The following is a 21652-nucleotide window of genomic DNA, read 5'->3' on the forward strand; positions in this document are numbered from 1 at the left end:
ACAAATCAAATATCCTTTTACTCTAGAAAAAGATCCTTTAATTTGCAGTTTAACTGTTTTTCTTTCTTTTTTTATGTTTTTAATACATTGTGAAAAACAGGTTGAATTGTGTATAAAATTAACTCGCCTTACCAATCCTAATATAAAGCTGTTTGTAATAAATGTGCGGTTCTCTCTGCAGTCGAGGGAAATGAAAAGCCATAATTTAGGAATTTACAGTATCTTAGGGTTTCTGTAGAATCAAATCAATTTGAGGTACAGCTGCAGCTTCTACCTCCTATTTTACACTAAGATGATTAAAATGCTGAAAAACATTTCATACTGCAGGTCAGTTTTGTTTCTGCTTAAGCAGAAATCAGAATATATATTTGAGGGAAAGCGGCAGAGGAAGGAAATCCACAGAAACATCTGGCCAGCTAGATAATTAGCGAGCCGATTTCATATTCATTTCATATTTTCTGATCTCGGAGACCAGCCGGACACCTTCCTGATTCACCCCGATAACCTGCTGTTCACTTCTCCTTCTTGAGAACTTTAAACCAGACTCCATGTCAAAAGATGGCACTTCTAATCTGCCATGTGCATCTGTAAACAACAACTTCTGATTAAACCCAACACAGTTTTCCAATATTTTATAGAACAAACAATTAACTGCTTTATTGGAGAATTAATCGATATGAAAATAATTATTAGTTGCTGTCCTAACCAGAGCTGGTTGATGAACTAAAAGTATTTTAAAATATATTTAGGGCTGCATACAACTAATGAATATTTATATTATTGATTCTGTTGTCTATGTCAAGTTTTGTCAGACCAAGAACCCAAAACAATTAGATATTCATATTATATAAAACAGAGAAAAGCAACAAAGGTTCACATTTGCTGCGCTGGAAATAGAGACAATTTTAACAATTTTGCTCCATCAATGAATTAAATGTTATGCAATTATCACATTTATTTATATACGGCCGTGCGATATGGCCAAAATCTTCTTTCACAATACTGAAAATATTTAACAATCTAACACGGTTTATAAAATGAACCGCATGGTTTTGTGTGAATTAAATACTTGACAAATCAAAAGGTACGGACTATTTTCTCATCCAATTAAGAACTTCAGTGCTAAAAAAAAAATCTGATTTTACTGGAAATTTGATTTAATATGCGTTTGTTATTATCAATTCAGATGATTTAATTGTGAATCACAATATCTCAACATGATTTCATCACGATATGATTCCACTGAAAGACAATAAATTAACATATTGAATTATTGCCCAGCCCTGCTATGAATCATTTCTACACAACCTAGGAGTAACCTGCCAACCAGCAACCCCTCCTAAATCATCTTGCAACTCTGTTTGGTCAAATCTTTCCCAAGAAAATTTTCAACATAACAACAAGGCTTCTTGCTTCTTGTTCTCACTAAAATCATCTGATAATTTCCTGTCTCCAGTGGAGGAATTGTAACTAGGTTAATTTATTCCAATACTGATACATATTTAAGTTACTTGCATTTCACTTGAGTATCTGTATTTCCATGTCATGCCGCTACATACTTCTACTCCACTACGTCTCAAAAAGGGAAGTCTTTACTTACTGTACAGATTATTTTCTCTCGTTCTTGTTTACAGAAAACCATATACCTCTAGATGTGTTGAATGTTTTGATAAACTGAAGGATGAAGAGCTCCTTTATGTGTTGAGAAAAGCCTCCTACTTCTTAAGCTAAATAAACTCGTTAAAAAGCCTCTTGGATAAGATGGAAAATGCCTCATCACAAAGCTGAAAACGGACAAACATATGAGGATCCTATAGAATAAAATGCATTGCTGTAGTTTAAACTGGCCTTCAGGATATGAAATAGTTCAAAACAGTAGAAAATGCAAAATACATATTAATGCAGCAGTTATATTAATCCATAAACACCATATATAACACCTAAACACTGACAGGGAACATTTTACTGCACACTTGACTTTTACTTGCAGTGAAGTACTTCAATAAAGGATCTGAATACTTCTTCCTGTCTCGTGAATCTCTTTGTGACTTCACCACTATATGGTACACCTGCTGTTTGACATGTCAAACAAAACGAGGCTTATTTCCGACACTAAAATGGCTTTACGTGAAGCAACCTCTTGAGATTTCTCAAAAACTGTCAGATACTCAGGAAACTTTGTGACCCCTGACCTTTCCTCTAATGCAACCAATGCAAAATAAATATATAAGTCTACTGGGAGGATTCTTCCTCGTTTTATTGAAGGTGTTGAATTAGTTTATTCTTTTACTGCTGTTACTGCCATTAATCCATTTATTTTGCTACGTCACCTGTAGAAGCTATCCACTGGTCTGTGTGTGTGTGTGTGTGTGTGTGTGTGTGTGTGTGTGTGTGTGTGTGTGTGTGTCTCAAAGGTGTCACAGGTGAAAAAGCCGTTATCAGACTGTTAGCTCAGCGTTTATTCAGACAGGCTTGTTTACACAGTCAGAGCAGAGCTGAACCCGATCTTTATCAGGTGGGAAAAACAAACCACCCAAACATTCCCCAACCCGCGCTTCAAATAACAAGACAGGGTAGCCAGAAGTGCTGGACTCGTTTAAGTTACACCACGAAATCTGGGTTCGCACCTGTAGACTCTCACCTGAGAAACCAGGAAGTGAAACTCAAACAGCGCCAGAGGGGAGGGGGGCTGAAACCATATGGGGAAACTATAATAAATAAATAAAAAAATATATATATATCTATACATATATAAATATATGTATTTATATATATGCTCGCCTTTGTGTTGTGCATTATCTGTTATCGTTCACCGTAAATCTTTTATCAATAGGTTCAACTCGCAACAGGTGCATCAAACTTTCAAAAACACAGAAGAAAATAACTATGAAGCCACCTGCGGCTGCTTCTAACGCACGTCGATAAATCAGCGACGACATTCAACTGAACTCCGCGGTGTCTTTCTTAGCTTTAAATGAACCACGCAGCACATTGAATCAACTTCTCCTCCGTCAGCTTGATAACTTATTAGACAGCGACGCAGCTAACCGTTGGCTATCCACTAGCATGCTAACTTAGCTTCTTAATTAGCGTGTAAAAAAAACTCGTCACGTAATATTTGGTGCGGATAAACATTTGGAAGGTGAAGGCGCCAGTGAATGAGGAGTTTGCAGACAACGGACGGGTTTAAAAGGGGGTTTTAAACTGGTGTAAAAAACTCACATGAACTGGATCCAGTTTGGCACCAGTGTCGCTTTAATGCCGCGTTCGAGTGCCGTCGGACTGCAAAGTAACTCTTCTGGAAGGCAACGGTGGTGGAATGTAACTAAGTAAACTAACTCAGGGTACTGTAGTGGACATTTTTGGGCTACTTGTACTTCATTTGAATATTTCAGTTTTATTCTCCTTTATACTTCTACAACTCATAAGGAAATAGTGTTCTTTTATTCCACTTCCACTCAACTTCCACTCCACTTTTTACATTAAAAACGCATGTTATGCTTATATCTTATGACGTAGTTCATTATATTTATCTATCGCATAATATAAAAAGTATCTCAAACTTTCTCCACATTGATAAACTATGCCATACAATCTTAAATGAATTACTTAATAATAAAACAGAACAATATAATATTTTACAATAATAAAACATAAAGGAACCATCCTGCAGTATGAATACTTTTACTTGTGATGAGCTACCTGAAGAACATTGTGTTGATAATACTTACTTTTACTTAAATGTTTTTTATTCAAGATGTTTACTTGTGATGGAGTATTTTTAGATTACTATTTCTACCGTAACTTAAGTAGAAGATATGAGTTATTTTGTATATTTTGTTACAATTCATGTAATATAATTTATGTTTATAATTTATAATTTATTTAATCATGTTTTTGCTGTTATGTTGCCAATTTACAGCTGCTAAAAACGCAGCACATCCCCTGTTTTGCATAGTTCTATCATCCTGTCATAGAACTATAGTTCTGCATAGTTCTATCACCCTGTCATATAACTATAGTTCTGCATAGTTCTATCATCCTGTCATAGAACTATAGTTCTGCATAGTTCTATCATCCTGTCATATAACTATAGTTCTGCATAGTTCTATCACCCTGTCATATAACTATAGTTCTGCATAGTTCTATCATCCTGTCAATAGTTCTGCATAGTTCTATCACCCTGTCATAGAACTATAGTTCTGCATAGTTCTATCATCCTGTCATATAACTATAGTTCTGCATAGTTCTATCACCCTGTCATATAACTATAGTTCTGCATAGTTCTATCATCCTGTCATATAACTATAGTTCTGCATAGTTCTATCACCCTGTCATACCCTGTCATAGAACTATAGTTATGCATAGTTCAATTCAGAGATATTCACAGAACTATGCGTAGTCCTGCATGAAAGCGCCGCACGAGAAATGTATCCACTCGTGTGGCGCATCCATGACCTCCGTAAAATAACAAATACAAATCAAATAAAAAACCTTTATTTGTAAGGTACACACAACAAATAGATCATATTTATGATAAAATACTGTAGAATAAAATCATAAAAAAGGAACGATCAATATAATAATAATAATAATAATAATAATAATAATAATAATAATAATAATAATAATAAATCATTAAGTTTGAAATGAAAAGTGAGACAATATGTATATCCTAGGTAAATAAATAAATAAAATATGTAATAAGACATAGAAAATAGGAAATAGTCAATAACATGCTCATAAAAATGTCTTACAATGTAAAAAAACAAAACCTGAATGACCGCTTTTCTGATAGCATTGAATGCACCAGAGTGTCACGTGACAGATATAGACATGGCGTCCTCCAGGAGACGGCTGGTTTGTTTACGCTCTGGGATTTGGAGCTTGCTATTTTACTGCGTTTACTCTCATCTAAAGCTTGTTCTGGCGGAGGAGGTGGACAGCTGCGACAACCTAAGACTCGGACAATATCCTTTAATCACTGTCTCATTACGTAACTCCGATTTAACGGAAGATGAATCACCTTATAGCGGTCGCTGACGTTAGCCGCAGCTAGCTAAGCCATATTGACAACAACTCCTTTAGCTAATTCAGCAGATGAAACGTTACATACATGAATAGTAGTCATGCTATATAATATATTGTTGCTGTTTTGTATTATTCACTTTTTAATTGTAGGATAATTACTTAATATAATGAAATGAAACTGTATGTTGTCAGTTATAAGATGACGTATAACTAGCTTCATACAGCTTCCTTTCTTTACAGTAGGAAATAAAGCAAATTGCTCCATACCTAGCTGCAAGGTAGAAGAAAAACGTTTTTAAACGAACCAGGAAAAAGTAATGAAATGATACAGTAATGCAACTTATAACAGAGCTCATATTGAAACAGGCTGAACAAAGTGCTTCGCAATCAACAGAGAAAAAATGGCTAAATGTGGAAAATGATCGAAATAAATCATCCCTCAAATCATTTAAATTAAGTTCATAAATGCACCTTTGAATGACATTTTGCACAAAGCTTTGTGGACTGCAACATATTATTTAAATTATATTTACTCAGAGGTTACATCTCTCATCTTATGTTTAACCATTTCACCTGCAGATGTCTCTAATAAACTGTGTCTACATCTGGTCAGAAGTCTACCAGCTGTTTATACAAAACTGTGTATATGCAGGCATGGTTTGGTTTCTACATCCGGCCCCTGCTGTTGATGTCATCTACCACAACACACTGCACCTCCTGTTAGTTTCATTCTGTTGTGTCGATGATGTTGAGTCAGTCAGCAGCTGTTTGGGTCTCCTTTACTCCCTCCTCATGTATCTCTGCAACGACCCAAAGATCGATGAAGCCACTCAGGAGCCGGAGAACTGCAGGGACATGACGGCCTGGGGTGAGTGAGTCACATGACAAGACAGCGCGTGATGTCTTTTTTTGACAGATGTGATGATTTTTGATGTTTTGTCGTCTGCTGATGTCAAATCCATCAAAGTCTTTCAGTCCCGCTGGATAACTGGAAAAGTCCACGAGTTGTGACAATCTGGATCGTTGTGTCAGATGTCTTTTCTGTTTTGTGTGTCTTAACACCCTGTCTGTAGCATCTCGTCACCTTTGAACTCCATGGTTTGTGAAATCTGACGGGAACTTTTTGAGTAGGCAAAGCAAGTTTAACAACAATTGACCCTTCGCTTGGCCCCGCACCTCCGCTGCTACTCCGGCAAACTGTCAGAGCCCACACTGTCACTAACTGCACTCCCTGAATACATATTATCGAAATTTTGACAAAAAAGCAGTTTAGGAGAGAAACAAACAGAAGGGTCTACATATGTGTTTTAAGGATAAATATCCAGGATGTTAAACTGACTCAGCAGTGAAAACAGTTTTAAAAGCTAGAAGTTAAAGCTACAGATCACAGTGTTACAGTGAACCACCACAACACCTTAAGATCGAGACAAAAGTAATGAGATTAAGGACCAACACTGTTCCTGTAACTCTGAGTAGGTCTTTAATCACTGTTACAACCACTAAAAGGAAATGCAGCATGTGTATACCTTCAGTATATCTTCAGTAGCTAGCGTAGCATAGAAGTACTTACGCTAATTTATGACATGCTAATGTACTCTGCTAATGTTAGCTCCAGAGGTTTTTACGTAGAAACATAAGGTTTTAGAAACATGTATCACCTTCCAACCTCTCAAGATAACAAGTATCACCATTACACAACGTTTAACCATGACTAGCTCCAAATTTTTAGCTTTTATATATATTAATTTATTTTTATCAATTCTCATTACACATAAACATTTACTAAACTCCAGTTTACATTACTATTAATTCACTTTATCATCGCATCAATTTTTTTTTGATCCCTAAATTTTAACGTCTGCACTATATTAGATTTAGACTTTAGACTATCTGAGATCCTAATTTTTTCTTCTTTTTGTACATAGTTACTGTTCTTTGTCAGAGGGAGTCGGATGTCTTCATTTGCCAATAACTGCCTTTGTGTAATTGTTGTGCATATGACACTAAATAACTGGAAAGTAAGACAAAGCAAGACATCAAAATAATCATTAAGACCAGATACACACAAGGCAATATGAAAAGACATGAACAGAGTAAAATAGAATGAGCACAAACCAAACTAGGATGCCGATCAAACGGGAATAAACTCATGACAGGGAATATTGATGGAAGTCTGACATCTTCAGTAGTTCACATTGTGTGTGTGTGTGTGTGTGTGTGTGTGTGTGTGTGTGTGTGTGTGTGTGTGTGTGTGTGTGTGTGTGTGTGTGTGTGTGTGTTTACAGTGGAGTGCCTTCCAGCTCCGAACATCAGCTGTCGGCTCTCTAACGGGACAGAGTTCAGGTTCAGCGGTGAGGAGGTGGGCTTCAACAAAACAATCCCCTGCAGGAACGTGTGAGTACACACACACACACACAATTTCCTTTGGAGAGTATAAATGGTCGGCTGCAGGGTTGAATTATCAGTTTATTTTTTATAACTTTATTGTGGGGAAATTTTTAACAGAGTTTTGACAAACTCAACAACATGCAAAAATCATGCTCATCGTGATCAGTTTGATTGAGTATTATAAGGGTAACAGTCTTTATTGGTCTTAAAAATAATAATTGTGTATCCCCTCCCAGGAGTGGTTATTCCTACAAAGTAGCTGTGGCTTTGTCTCTGTTCCTGGGCTGGCTGGGGGCGGACCGCTTCTACCTGGGATACCCTGCTCTAGGTACTAACACACACACACACAACACACACTCAAACACATACACACAAACACACGCGCACACACTAACTTAAACGTCATTTTTTAAAGCTAAGAGCAGCACAAACTAAACTCCATTCACCTTCATTAAATCAGAATCAAGTTATTGCCAAATAGGTTTTTGTACAAAACGAGTTTGCTTTAATGTTTTAGTTTTATGACAATAAACATTGTAAGAAAAAAAACAAAGAATATCAATTTACAGTTAATAATACAAAAAATATATAAATGACGCTGCAGACAGAAATCTGAGAGACAGAAAGCTTGAATCCCGGACGGAATGACCTGACAGATACCTACAGAGGGAGGAGAGGAACTACTGGTTCATGTGATTTGTGTGAAGAGAAAACAATTTTAATGCTCAAACTCTCCATTTAAAGTCAAATTAAAAGTGACATTTTCAAGAGGTTTGTGGTTTTCACATGCATTTTAATACGGTCAGAGTTTTTCTAGTAGCCATCTAGTGGACGTGAGAGGACCTGCAGCTGAACATTCTTCAGCTGCGTTCGTTTTTTAAACATCCTCTCCTCCTCCTCAGGAAGTCTGACCGTGCTGATGAAACATTTGGCGCGTTGCTCTTTAACAGTTTCCACATTTGTGGGGGTTCTTTTTGTTTCCAGCCTGAATTCAAAATTGAATTCAATGAGTCTTTCTTTGTTCCTGATCTACACACAATAGACCATAATATCCCGGAGAATAACAAGGACGAGTTATTATCGGCAGACTGAGTCCTAATTTTAATGAGACACCTGCAGCAAGATAAAGGGCTGAGAAGGCTGTGTGTGTGTGTGTGTGTGTGTGTGTGTGTGTGTGTGTGTGTGTGTGTGTGTGTGTGTGTGTGTGTGTGTGTGTGTGTGTGTGTGTGTGTGGTGTCAGGTGTTGGATGGAGGACAGCTGCGCCGACGAACACCTGGCCTGATTTGGCACAGGTCGGCCTGGGCAGAGCCAAGCCGAGCCGAGCGGAGCCAAGTCAGATTGATATTTCTCCCAAAATAAAAAAGATAATTTCACAGGCGGGTTCTGTTAAAAGAGCTCCACGGAGCAGACTGATATAACTAGATCATGAGATTCAACAGTGCATTGTTCTGATAGCACCCCCTACAGGTCAAAGCTTGCATTACAGCCACAATGTAAACGGACTAAAGTTTGTCCTGAGCGTGGCGGCAGAGGGGGAAATCATGTGCTCATTAAAATCTAAATGGGTTCATCCTCTGAGGAGCAGGACTGTTTGTGTAGTGGAACTTTGAACTCAAACCTGAATCTCTGCAAAAGCTAGAGATTCATTAATTCAAGAGCACAAACTGCTATTAGTTATTAATTACACCTGCCAGGCTCCATACATTCATTTTTCCCTGGCCTTTTAATTCTATTAGATAGAAAGATGCTGTAAAGAAACACAAATGTAGGGCTGAAATTAAGGATTATTTTCATCATCGATTCATTTGCATATTGTTTTTCCTGGTTAAATCAATTCGTTGACCAAAAAGTCCAATCATCAAATGTTTTGTTTCGGTCAGACCAACAGTCCACAACCCAAAGATATTCAATATAATGTGATAATAAAAACAGAGAACAGCAGAAAATCCTCACACAGGAGATGTAACCAGAACTGAAGCATTGAACTCGGGACATTGCTGATGTGTGATTTGCATCTTTACCACTAGACTCACTCTGAATGAGTCATGAAACCTGGTTAAACCTGATCATTCATTCATACAAGCTGACCATTCATTCACTCACTCGTCCTCTCTCCGTCTCTCTCAGGACTGCTGAAGTTCTGCACCGTCGGCTTCTGTGGAATCGGCACTCTGATCGACTTTATACTGATCGCCATGCAGGTGAGTCATGAACCCAGTCAGGTACTGGTCATATACTGGTCAGGCACTGGTCAACACCCAGTCTGTGGACAAACATACAACGTTCAGGTCATCGCATGTCAGATTTCTCCTGTTGCTCCCTAAAGAATTGTGTCAGCCAATAGCTGAGGAGCTTTTAATTGGTGCAACTTGTAGTTAAAGGACTGCATCTAATAATGATAAATCATTATTGTTTTAGTTAGTGAAGTTATTCATTATATTGTCTAAAATTATATATTTTTTAAGTTTAAAAAATAAACATTGGAGAAACTGACACCAGTGAATGGTTTTATCACTTACAATGAACCTTGAATGAAGGATGTAAGTAATAAACAGAATTATGTATTATGATTTTTATTTAATTTTTTTAACAAAATGCTTTTAACTCAGGGTTTTGTCCAAACATTTCAATTACAACATTAAGAGTATTTTGTCAAATTACTAAAATAAACGTTTCACGGACAAAATGTATCCTTCGTCAACATTTGTCAATTAACTTTCTTTCAGTCGACTAAATTATTTAATTGTTTAAACAATGTTTTGACGTAACTGTTTCTTTTTGTCTATTTGAAATAAACATACAGGTATAACATATATAGGAGTTCAGTACTGTGTTTGTTCAAACTGATCAGTTCCACTGCGTGTCCTCCTCACACACACCGACAACAAGGAATGAAGAGTTCCTTGTTTCCCGGAGGATCCATTTCAGCGTGGCGCGTGGCAGTTGAGCCTCATATTTTAGCAGCTAACTGCCTGGCTATGGTGGGGGTGGCTGATGAATAAACAGGCGTGGGGGGGCACCTGATTATTATTTAAGTCCATCCGTCCTGCAGCACCGCGTCCCTCTGAGGGCCGCAGGATGAATGATGCTTCTAGAAGTTCCCTAATGGACTCTGAGAGGACGGAGACAGACGGATGGAGAGAGGGGGAAACGGGCGGTGAAGGGACGAATCACTCCTTCCTGTTCAAACGTTTTAGATAATAGAGGCTGCAGATCCATCACGAGGAGGTGCAAAGGGGTCCAGCGGTGGATGGATGGATGGATCAGGGGTTTGAAACTTAAGTGGGGCCGTGGTTCATTTAGTCTTAAACCCACTAGGCTGTAATGTCCTTAAAATATTTTATTTATTTCATCTTTTGGGAACAAATCCATTATTTATAACAGGAAAAAAGTTTGCGAACTTCTAATATTTTTTTTTTTATAAAAATAACTATGCTTGTTTTGTAGACATTCAACCAAAATTGATAGTTAAAGTTTATGTAGTAGTTGGACAAAATAATCTTAACTCAAGGTCCAGCTCCTGGCTTCTTCCTGAGCATTGCTCAGTTGCCACGGAGATGCTTCAGTTGACGTCACATGACCCGCGGTTAAACGTTTTGGGAAGACCAATATTTGAGTTTAGACATGTGGTTTGACCACCTGTTATCAGGTGACTAAAGCAGGTCACATGACAGCTCTGTGTGCTGATGAAGGCTCCCAAAAAAGCCAGTACGTAGCTCTCGAGTAGTCAAATTCAAATGCATTAAATTGGCATTTGTGTAGCGATATTTCATGCAAAGTTCAATGTGATTCACATGAACAAAATGCACATGTTCACACACACACTTATGGCTTGAGGTTGTTCCACTCTGCATGCTGATATTATTTCCCACCTGTGTATGAAACATCACCTGTTTCTGTTGTTTGGTGTCCTCCTTCAGATTGTGGGTCCTGCAGACGGATCCAACTACATCGTGGATTATTACGGCGCCCGGCTGACCCGTCTGTCCATCACCAACGAGACCTACAGGAAGCCACACCTGTCTCTGTGAGCACACGCCGACGGGAACGCTGTGAGTTCACAGAAGAACCGGGGAGTTCAAAATTGAAAGAATAAAACTGCTGAGTCTGTAATAAGTCTGGTGTCTGCACACAATCACCGTGTTGCTTCTGCACCGCCCGTCTTTCTTCATAGAGTTTGCCTTTTATAACGGGCCAAATGTTTCATTTCATCATAAATGCCATTTATATTTATTTTAGACAGAAAACGGTTGAGTAACAAATATAAGATAATAGTCTATTAATTAAGTGAAAATGTCACAGCATTTTCCACAACATTGTCCTGTAAATATTTCAGAATAAAAGCCTTGTTCTAAGAAATGAAAGGGATTCTGTCCACAGAAAGACCCTAGAGGGCTTTTATTTTGAAATGGAAATGGATTATTTATTTTACGGTTTGTGTTTATTGTGTTAAAACAGACCGAATGAGGCTGCATCCTTGCACAGTTATGAACCAATGCTTCAAACGTTCAGAAAACACAGCAGCATTACATTTTCCAACAACTAACAGTCGCAGCAAAGTAAAATATTCCGGTGACTTTACAATACAGATACGCCATTATTGTACCATGTGAATTACGTCAAAAAGTGCTTAACTATAAACCTACTATTTATTTCAGAAACCGTAATTTTAGTGGAAAATATATATTATTACAGAAACAAATATGTATTTTTAAGCTCCCTCTAAATTTCTCAAACAAGGCTATCTGAAGAACTCGCGCCTCTTTTTGTGGGAGCCGAGCTTTGAGTAGCTCCTCACATTTACAGCCCTGTTCATCAAGCTGCCGTCTACGGACTGAAAACAGAAGGAAAAGCAAACAGTCGCCACTTAAATATGAAAAAAATTAATACAGATCAAAATGCCTCAAAATGTACCAACTGAAAAATATAAAGAAACATTTCTTTTTACCACCATTCAGAAGTTGAACTTCACAGTTCAAGGTCACGCACACACACACACACACACACACACACACACACACACACACACACACACACACACACACACACACACACACACACACACACACACACACACACTCCTCTCTGATGGGACAGGGTGGTTAAATATCAGAGTGTAAAGTCAACACGTGGAAGGTTTCTCAGGGAATAAAGTGACACTGATGGAACAGAATCCACTTTGTCTCATTTGGAGCTCCACAAGTGTCGAGAGAAAGTTTTTAAAATGTGTAGGAGAGCCCAGAGTACAGCGGTTGAAAGTAACAGTAACTAGTACATTTACTTGGGTATTTCCATTTGAACTATCCACTACATCTCAGAGTGAGTGTGGTCATTTCTATTACATTTGTCTGACAGTTTTAGTTACTTCACGGATAACTGTTTTACACAGAAAACACAAAAATGTTATATTGTTGAGAATTAAACTACAAAATATATATAAAGTTTAAGTTTGATTAGAGTATTTTTACAGTGTAATATTGCTACTTTTTCTGTAAAATATATAAATACCACCAGACAAACTAGGTTCGACATCCTTTAAGCATTTGGTAAAATGTAAACACTGTTTTATATATATATTTAATTTTTGTGTGCATATTTTGTTTATATAAATTATATATTCTGGTAATTTGTGTGCATTAATTATGAATACAATATAAAAAAGAATCATTAGTGTACACTTTAAAAAAATGTTTAACTGCCAGTTCAAGAATAAAAAAAAGATGAAATCCAGATTCCTCTGTTAATATGATGATGATGATATGACTCTTTTTTTCCTCTTCAGGTTCGTCATGTAAATACAGAGAGGACTGCACAGGACAGATGATTCACACAACTTTATTGACACGCTGACCCTGACATTGAAAAATGAACAGTTTAAGGATAAAGATTATTCAAACCTGCACCACCCCGGATCAGAAGGCATTTAAAGGGCCACTCTGCTGTTTCTCTATGTTTTTCAGCCCGTTAGCTCACAAACTGTAAACCTTCATATTTTGTCACTTTAGGTCACATTCATATCCTGACATCCATCAAGCTGGTCAGTTTCTTGTTTGATTTAATATGATTTTGTTGTAATATATTGTATGTGTCATTTCGCTGCTGTTTCATCTTTAAGTTATGATGCTTTTCCACAATAACAGACTTTGTAAATAAAAGTTTTTCTTCTGTTAATCTACGTTTGACCGTTTATTTAACATCACCATTGTGTTGATGTATTGGTTTTAGAAGGTTTTTTTTGTTATTCTATAATAAAGGCATGTTCAGACCTTACCTCCACTTTTTTTAAATTGGTCTTTTTTATTTGTCTTTATAAATGTTGGTATGAGGAGGATACAAACTGCCAACTCTCAAAACCATGGATATGATTCATCTGTCCTCACTGGTCACCTGATCGAGCCCAACAAACAGCTGTAGGTGTTATTGCAGTACTGCTGGTAAACAAGTGAAATCCCATTAAAAGGCTATGCTTGAAAAGGAAAACATTTTGCACAAAGAGCACCATTAATCAATAACGGTTTGAGATGATAAATCTCTCATAACTTCTGCATAACTTCAAATCATAAAGTAAAAATGCTGCTTTTTTTCTTGCTCTCGCTTGATAGTTGACTTTTTTTTTTGAACATCCGTTCCAATACATCCCGCGTTTGCATTGTGGAGATAAACCAAGTACATTAACTTACTTCCATATTCTATTACTTAATACTGCTACTTAACTACATCAGGCAAAATATATGCTCTGGATATCAAATTTAGCACCTTTAATTAATGCAAGACTTTTAGTTGTAAAATGTATTCTACACTGCGGTATTACCTACTTACATTTTAACTTGAGTGAAATATCTGAGTAGTTCACAGTCAGTTTGTGCCTCCGTCAGTAGATCAGGGATTCAGGTCTTATAATCCTTGAAACACACTAACCCGTTTAAAAAAAAAAAGGGCATTTCTAGTATCCTCTGTCCAATTTGTACAACGTGAACCAAAACCAGTCATTGGTTGAATTTGCCTATATTGATGTCAGTTTCAATTACTTTATATTTTCGAAAGCAATGTGTTTATATTTTGAGTTTGTGGTAAAGATTAGCAAGGCTGTGTGATAACTTTAGAAACAGTTTAAAAATAGTGTCATGTCCTGGTAACTTACCTGGTACTTTAAAAGGTTCCTCAGGACTTTTAGACCTCTAGTATTGCCATTGATTCTATCCTCGGATCAACAGGTGGCGGTAACACGCAGCAATGCACCAGCTAAGGCAGTAAGAAAGACGACTGCAAGCTAACAAACCTGGATGTAAACAACAACACGTTGGAGAAGTTTTCCTTCAGGGCTCTCTACCAGAACAATCTTTAGGTTAAGGTAACAAATCTACTTGGTTAGGTTTAGAAAAAATATAATTGCTTGGGTTAAAATCAGGCGGCAACCTCCGGTTATGCCGTCTTCAAACCTGCATTCTCTCTACTGACCAGCAGGGGGCGACTCCTCTGGTTGCAAAAAGGAGTCAGATTGTATGAGAAAATGACTCTACTTCTCACTTGATTTATTCCCTCACTAAAAATTGTAAACATGAGTTTATGGTCTCAATCTCTAGTTTCAAGTCTTTTTCAATACAGCATGATGTTCATTTAGTAAATATTTTAGAGTTAAATAGACCATAAAGCAGAGTATGCTTTAGGGCAGCTTACTGTGATTAACAGTTTGCTGCAACTACCAGAGACGTATACTGCGTCTCTACGTCACTCCTCCGCATTCCAAATATAGTCACTTTTGTTCAATGGTTGCAAAAAAACCAACATGGCGATGACCGTAATTCAAAACTCGAGGCTTCAAACCAACGGTAGATGTCACCAGGACTACGTTTACTTCTTATATAGAGAGCTAACAATTTTTTTTATTATTTCATGTGATTATGGACTTAAGAAAACACTTGTTAATATGATATTCCCTTTCTTCCAAATATATTCTTCTAAATGCTTCACACTCTTACTCTAATGTATAGACAACCTGGGTTCAGGTCACACCCTCACCCTGCTGCTGAACCAGAGCCAGGTTACACACCAGTTCATTAATCAGTGCCTATTTCCTCAGTTTGACGTTAACAAGACAGAAAAACTGTTTTAACTTCAGCAGCAAGACTTTCTTCTGTTTAATCATCATTCAGGAACACACACACAAGCCCGATACTCTGTGTGTGTGTGTGTGTGTGTGTGTGTGTGTGTGTGTGTGTGTGTGTGTGTGTGTGTGTGTGTGTGTGTGTGTGTGTGTGTGTGTGTGTGTGTGTGTTGGCAGCCATGTGGCTTTCATCAAAATTCAATTATCATACTGTACCACGCTTCACAGGACACACACACACGCACACACACACAAACACAGGTCCAGGAGAATGCAGAAACAGGGAGTGTCTTAATAGTTTCAGTATGGTTTTTCTCACTGCCATCCGGTGTGTCTGTGTGTGTCTGTGTGTGCGTGCGTGTGTCTGTGCATGTGTGTGTGTGTGTGTGCGTGCGTGCGTGCGTGCGTGCGTGTTACAGCTTGTTATGATGTATTTCGTCCGGGTTTAAAGGTGGAATCCAACACACCCAACACAAACGCACACACAGTTGTCTTTTAAGTTGTTTACTTTTTTTAATTCATCCACGTCGTCCTCTATCTGTTCATTTATTACTCTCAGCCTTTTTCCATCAAACATCCTTGGAAGTGAACTCAACAGATAAAAGTTTATGTTTTCTGTCAAGAATCAAAGCAGAATTATTGAGGTATGTTGAGCCTAAAGCCAGAGTTTTATGTCACAAAAGGTGGCTTTCTTTTAACCTGGCTATCGCCATGGTAATTTATGCTGCATGCCTAATTTAATCCAGGCTATATTTTTGTAATGTAATTTACTTTGTGCTCATTTTAATCCAAAAACACAATCTCTTCCTAACGTAACCAAGTGGTGTTGTTGCCTAAATCTACAGTTGGTTACATTACATTACATTACAGTCATTTAGCAGACGCTTTTATCCAAAGCGACTTACAGGAAGTGTATTCAACATAGGTATTCAAGAGAACTACTAGTCACCAGAAGTCATAAGTGCATCTCCTTTCTTAAACAAGCATCTTAAAGCATAAACCAGAGCAAAAGTATAGTGCAGAGGCAAATTACTACGAAAACAATAATTGCAACAGACTAATACGAATACAATAAGTGCTACAAACTACTACGAATAGGATAAGTGCAGTAAACGAATACGAATTCAATAAGTGCAGCGAACTGATACGAATGCAATAAGTGCTACGAGGAAGGCTCAGGGTAGTGCTTCATGAAGAGGTGAGTTTTCAGCCTGCGCCGAAAGATGGGCAGTGACTGCTGTCCTGACGTCAGTGGGGAGTTCTGTGGTTTTGTTTTAATCCACAGACGGACACCAAAGAAAGAAAGAAAGAAAGAAAGAAAGAAAGAACATACACAAAAGAAAGAAAGACACAAAAGAAAGAAAAAGAGACCGCAAGGTTGACGCTTCTACCAGAGACGTATACGGTGTCTCTACATCACTCCTCCCGATTCAAATATGGTAAGGTATGTTCATTGGTTGCAACGCATGGCCGTAATCCAAGATGGCGACGGCAAAATTGCCGAACTCGTTGCTTCAAAACATCAGTCCACAAACCAATGGGTGACATCACAATGACTACGTCAATTTCTTATTTACAATCTATAGTTTTTAAGGAGAAGTTGGGGGTTTTACCCTATCACAGCAGCACCTAGTGGACATCAGAGGAACACACCAGACTTTGGTGATTAATATTTGTGTTTTTGTTTCTCTTAAATGTCCTTGTTGTGTTTTTTTCATGTCGCTGCATGCGTCTGCTGTGCGAGACAAAAACATTTGAATAATAATCAAGCCAGTTTATATTCTGTGTGGTTGATAGGGGTTACACACACACACACACACACACACACACACACACACACACACACACACACACACACACACACACACACACACACAGTGTCTGCATGGGAAACACAGAGGGCATGAAATTACAGTTGCGTCGGTCGGAACGGAGCGCAGGAGGAAACTTTACCGATAAGGCGAGGCTTCACGCAAACCCTCATCACACTGTGTGTCCGTGTGTGTGTACAGAGTGTGTGTGTGTGTGTGTGTGTGTGTGTGTGTGTGTGTGTGTGTGTGTGTGTGCGCGTTGGAGGGGGTCTACTAAATAAAGAAATCCCAGAGCGCTGGTCTTTCCCTCACTCTATAATCCCTGTGTGCTCTGTGTGTGCGTGTGTACGTGTAGGTGTGTGTGTGTGTGTGTGTGTGTGTGTGTGTGTGTGTGTGTGTTTGTCTGTTAATTTGGACAGTCAGGCCTGGTGTGTCACCAGATAAGTCAGTTCAATATTCACACTCGGTCCGTCACTGGGTGGCACTCAGAGCTCAGCTGCACAATGTGTGTGTGTGTGTGTGTGTGTGTGTGTGTGTGTGTGTGTGTGTGTGTGTTTACACTTTATTTAAATAAATACTCTGATATTTGAAAATAAAATGTCTCAAAAAGTGGTAATATCAACACAGCTCCAAGTCTAAAGAATCAATCTGGTGATATTATATTTTATTAAAATAAAGTGTGTACTGTGAAGTTACAACAGTATCAATGTACGTCTGTGTATTTGAGTTTAATTACATTCTTACATGTGTGACCACAGTTTGATTTTATGATTAATGCCAACAAGACAGAAAGAAAGACACAAAAGGAAGAAAAGAAAAAAGAAAGGAAGAATGAGATGGAAAAAGAAAGAAAGGAAGACAGACACAAATGAGGGAAAGAAACGGAAAGAAATTGGAAGCAACAAGACAAAACAAAGAAAGACACAAAAAAAAGAAACACACAAGAACGAAAAGAAAGGAAGAAACTGAAGAAATAGACAAAGACAAAGAAAGACACAAAAAAGAAAAAGGCGAGATGAAAAAGAAAGAAAGGCATGAAAGAGAGAAATAAAAGAACATTTAAAAGAAATAAATGAATGTGTTTGGTAGAAGAAGAAAAAGAAAGACACGAAAGAAAGAAAGAAAGAAATACACGAAAAACAATGATAGAAAAACACAAGATACAAAAGAAAGAAAGAAAAGAAGTTGAAAAAAGGAATAAAGGAAAACACCAAAAGAAAGACATAAAGGAAAGAAGAAGAAAGAGAAGACGGGGAATAAGTCAATAAAGAAATAACAGCAAGAAAAAAAGGAGAAGAAAGAGGAAGCACAGGCGAAATAGAAAGAAGGAACCAAAAGTTTTCATTGATCCAACATTTAGACCTACAAAGTCTTTTAAAATCACATTATCATGTCAATTATTAAAGATGTATAGTATTCAAACCAAAAGTGACATTTGTGTGTATTCAATACCACTCTTAGTATCCATTAGGACCGCCTGACACAAAATCCTGAAGCATCATTTGTCTAAGAAATAAAACAAAGAACTCCTGAATGAAATACAGGCTGAGATATACGGCATGACAAACGGTACGCTCCGTTATTCCCTACGGTTTCACTAAAATGCTCCCAGTTGTACGAGAAGTCATATGACCCAAAGTGACCGGAAAGACCTAAAGGAAAAACCTCTTGCACGCTCACAGGGAGTTTGAGATTCTGCCCGTAAATCAAGGTGAGTATCGGAGGGAGAGGGGAAGAAGAGAGATGAGAGGATGTGGAGGGGAGAGAGAGAGTTGAGATGACATGAGATAATAAGAGAGGAGGGGGTGAGAGGAAGAGGGGGAGGAGGGGGAGGAGGGTAAGTTTCCTCCTCAGGGGAGACGTTGACCTGTCAGAGTAAATGTCTCCTCTGCAGGGAGATAAAATCATATTCAAAAGATCAGGCGCTTTAAATCCGGACCAGCTCCTCTGTTTGAAGAACCTTGAAGGAGACGGAGGAGGAGGATTATTAGCTCTTTATCGTCAAACTCCTCCTGACTCCTGAGATTCTGGGGTTTTCAACTCATGTTTAAACATTAATGTAATCAGAGTACTGATTACAGCGTAATTTGAGTTGTTAAATTTCCAACATTTATTTTAGGGATTAAAGTAGTTTGGGGTCAATGAAAAATGCAATGTCATATTCTGGGCCTTTTCACACAAGAAGGATGAACTAAGGTTTTGTTTTATTTGCGTTGTATACTTTTGATGCTGTTCATTGCAATGAGGCTAGGGCAATTTAGGAGCTCTTCTTATAATACCTACATTCTATTGTCGTCACCTAAGTCCCTCTATACTTGACAATGATTGGTTTAAAGCAGGCGAATACCACCGGTTCTGACGAGTGAAGCCAATGAGGAAGTGTCTTAAACTTGCATTGCTCTACTGACCAGCAGGGGGCGACTCCTCTGGTTGTATAAAAGTCTATGAGAAAATGACTCTACTTCTCTCTTGATTTATTCCCTCAGTAAACATTGTAAACATGAGTTTATGCTCTCAATCTCTAGTTTCAAGTCTTCTTCAATACAGCAAGATGTTCATTTAGTAAATTATGGTCCATTTAGAGTCAAATATACCATAAATCAGAGTATGATTAAGGGCGGGGCTACTATGTGATTGACAGGTCTCTGCTGCTAACAGAGCCATATACAGCATCTCTACGTAACTCCTCCACATTCCAAATATGATAACTTCTGTTCATTAGTTATTAAAAACAACAACACGGTGATGGCCCTAATCCAAGATCGTGACGGTAAAATCGACAAACTCGAGGCTTCAAAACGGCAGTCCACAAACCAATGGGTAACGTCAAGATGACTACGTCCACTTCTTATATACACTTACCGGCCACTTTATTAGGTACACCTTGCTAGTACCGGGTTGAACCCCCTTTTGCCTCCAGAACTGCCTTAATTCTTCGTAGCATAGATTCAACAAGGTGTTGGAAACATTCCTCAGAGATTTTGGTCCATATTGACATGATAGCACCACACAGTTGCTGCAGATTTGTCGGCTGCACATCCATGATGCGAATCTCCCATTCCACCACATCCCAAAGGTGCTCTATTGGATTGAGATCTGGTGACTGTGGAGGCCATTGGAGTACAGTGAACTCATTGTCATGTTCAAGAAACCAGTTTGAGCTGATGTGAGCTTTGTGACATGGTGCATTATCCTGCTGGGTACACTTTGGTCATAAAGGGATGGACATGGTCAGCAACAATACTCAGGTAGGCCGTGGCGTTTAAACGATGCTCAATTGGTACCAAGGGGCCCAAAGTGTGCCAAGAAAATATCCCCCACACCATTACACCACCACCAGCCTGAACCGTTGATACAAGGCAGGATGGATCCATGCTTTCATGTTTAACGCCAAATTCTAACCCTACCATCTGAATGTCGCAGCTGAAATCGAGACTCACCAGGCGACGTTTTTCCAATCTTCCAATCTATCAGTGGCACCCGGTGTGGTCTTCTGCTGCTGTAGCCCATCTGCTTCAAGGTTGGACGTGTTGTGCGTTCAGAGATGGTATTCTGCATACCTTGGTTGTAACGAGTGGTTATTTGAGTTACTGTTGCCTTTCTATCATCTCGAACCACTCTGCCCATTCTCCTCTGACCTCTGACATCAACAAGGCATTTTCGTCCACACAACTGCCGCTCACTGGATATTTTCTCTTTTTCGGACCATTCTCTGTAAACCCTAGAGATGGTTGTGCGTGAAAATCCCAGTAGATCAGCAGTTTTTGAAATACTCAGACCAGCCCGTCTGACACCAGCAACCATGCCACGTTCAAAGTCACTTAAATCCCCTTTCTTCCCCATTCTGATGCTCGATTTGAACTTCAGCAAGTCGTCTTCACCACGTCTAGATGCCTAAATGCATTGAGTTGCTGCCATGTGATTGGCTGATTAGCTATTTGTGTTAACAAGCAATTGAACAGGTGTGCCTAATAAAGTGGCCGGTGAGTGTATGTCTATGGTTTAAAGTTCATAGTACTTTTTATAAAGTCGCCGGACCACATTTGGCTCATTTTGTTTTGTCCTTTTTTACATTTGCCGATTCTGACGACAACAGAACTGGTCCAAATGTCTTTGTTCTGACACTTGCATGAATTCTGACACTTGCATGAATTCCATTTTGTATGTCAAACAAAGTTTCTTGTGTTTTTTGTCTGGGTTTTTAATCACGACTGTAGACATAAGTTCATGCATTGATCAACCACCAACAAACGCAGACACACTTATACACCTGCTGGAAGCCTGCTCCCATTGGCTGAGCCCGGCGGTGGGTGTGGT

The 21652-nt window shown here is 38.4% G+C and overlaps 2 protein-coding genes across 2 annotated transcripts in view; one reads left to right on the forward strand and one right to left on the reverse strand.

The window, feature by feature from the left end:
• The window catches only part of patj (PATJ crumbs cell polarity complex component), a 109415-nt gene extending 106060 nt beyond the window's left edge, over positions 1 to 3355 (reverse strand). Inside the window, 1 exon segment of the mRNA XM_054596706.1 lies at positions 3223 to 3355. The gene's annotated coding sequence lies outside the window, so the exon portion shown is untranslated.
• Positions 3356 to 4806: 1451 nt separating this feature from the next.
• On the forward strand, positions 4807 to 13678 carry tm2d1 (TM2 domain containing 1). Its single transcript, XM_054596340.1, has 7 exons — positions 4807 to 4970; positions 5826 to 5899; positions 7317 to 7425; positions 7656 to 7747; positions 9548 to 9621; positions 11341 to 11472; positions 13203 to 13678. The coding sequence occupies exons 1-6, from the start codon at positions 4837 to 4839 to the stop codon at positions 11449 to 11451; spliced, it is 594 nt and encodes a 197-aa protein (XP_054452315.1). The 5' UTR covers positions 4807 to 4836; the 3' UTR covers positions 11452 to 11472; positions 13203 to 13678.
• Positions 13679 to 21652: the final 7974 nt, after the last annotated feature.

The sequence above is a fragment of the Anoplopoma fimbria genome, chromosome 3, assembly GCF_027596085.1.
Source record: "Anoplopoma fimbria isolate UVic2021 breed Golden Eagle Sablefish chromosome 3, Afim_UVic_2022, whole genome shotgun sequence".
Taxonomy (NCBI): Eukaryota; Metazoa; Chordata; class Actinopteri; order Perciformes; family Anoplopomatidae; genus Anoplopoma; species Anoplopoma fimbria.

What these genes read in the sequence shown, in the direction of transcription:
- tm2d1 (XM_054596340.1), top strand. Translation starts at nt 4,837, where the DNA reads ATGGCGTCCTCCAGGAGACGGCTGGTTTGTTTACGCTCTGGGATTTGG. An exon ending in ACAATCCCCTGCAGGAACGT is followed by an intron (nt 7,426 to 7,655) that starts GTGAGTACACAC and finishes ATCCCCTCCCAG; the next exon opens with GAGTGGTTATTCCTACAAAG. An exon ending in CCTGGGATACCCTGCTCTAG is followed by an intron (nt 7,748 to 9,547) that starts GTACTAACACAC and finishes CGTCTCTCTCAG; the next exon opens with GACTGCTGAAGTTCTGCACC.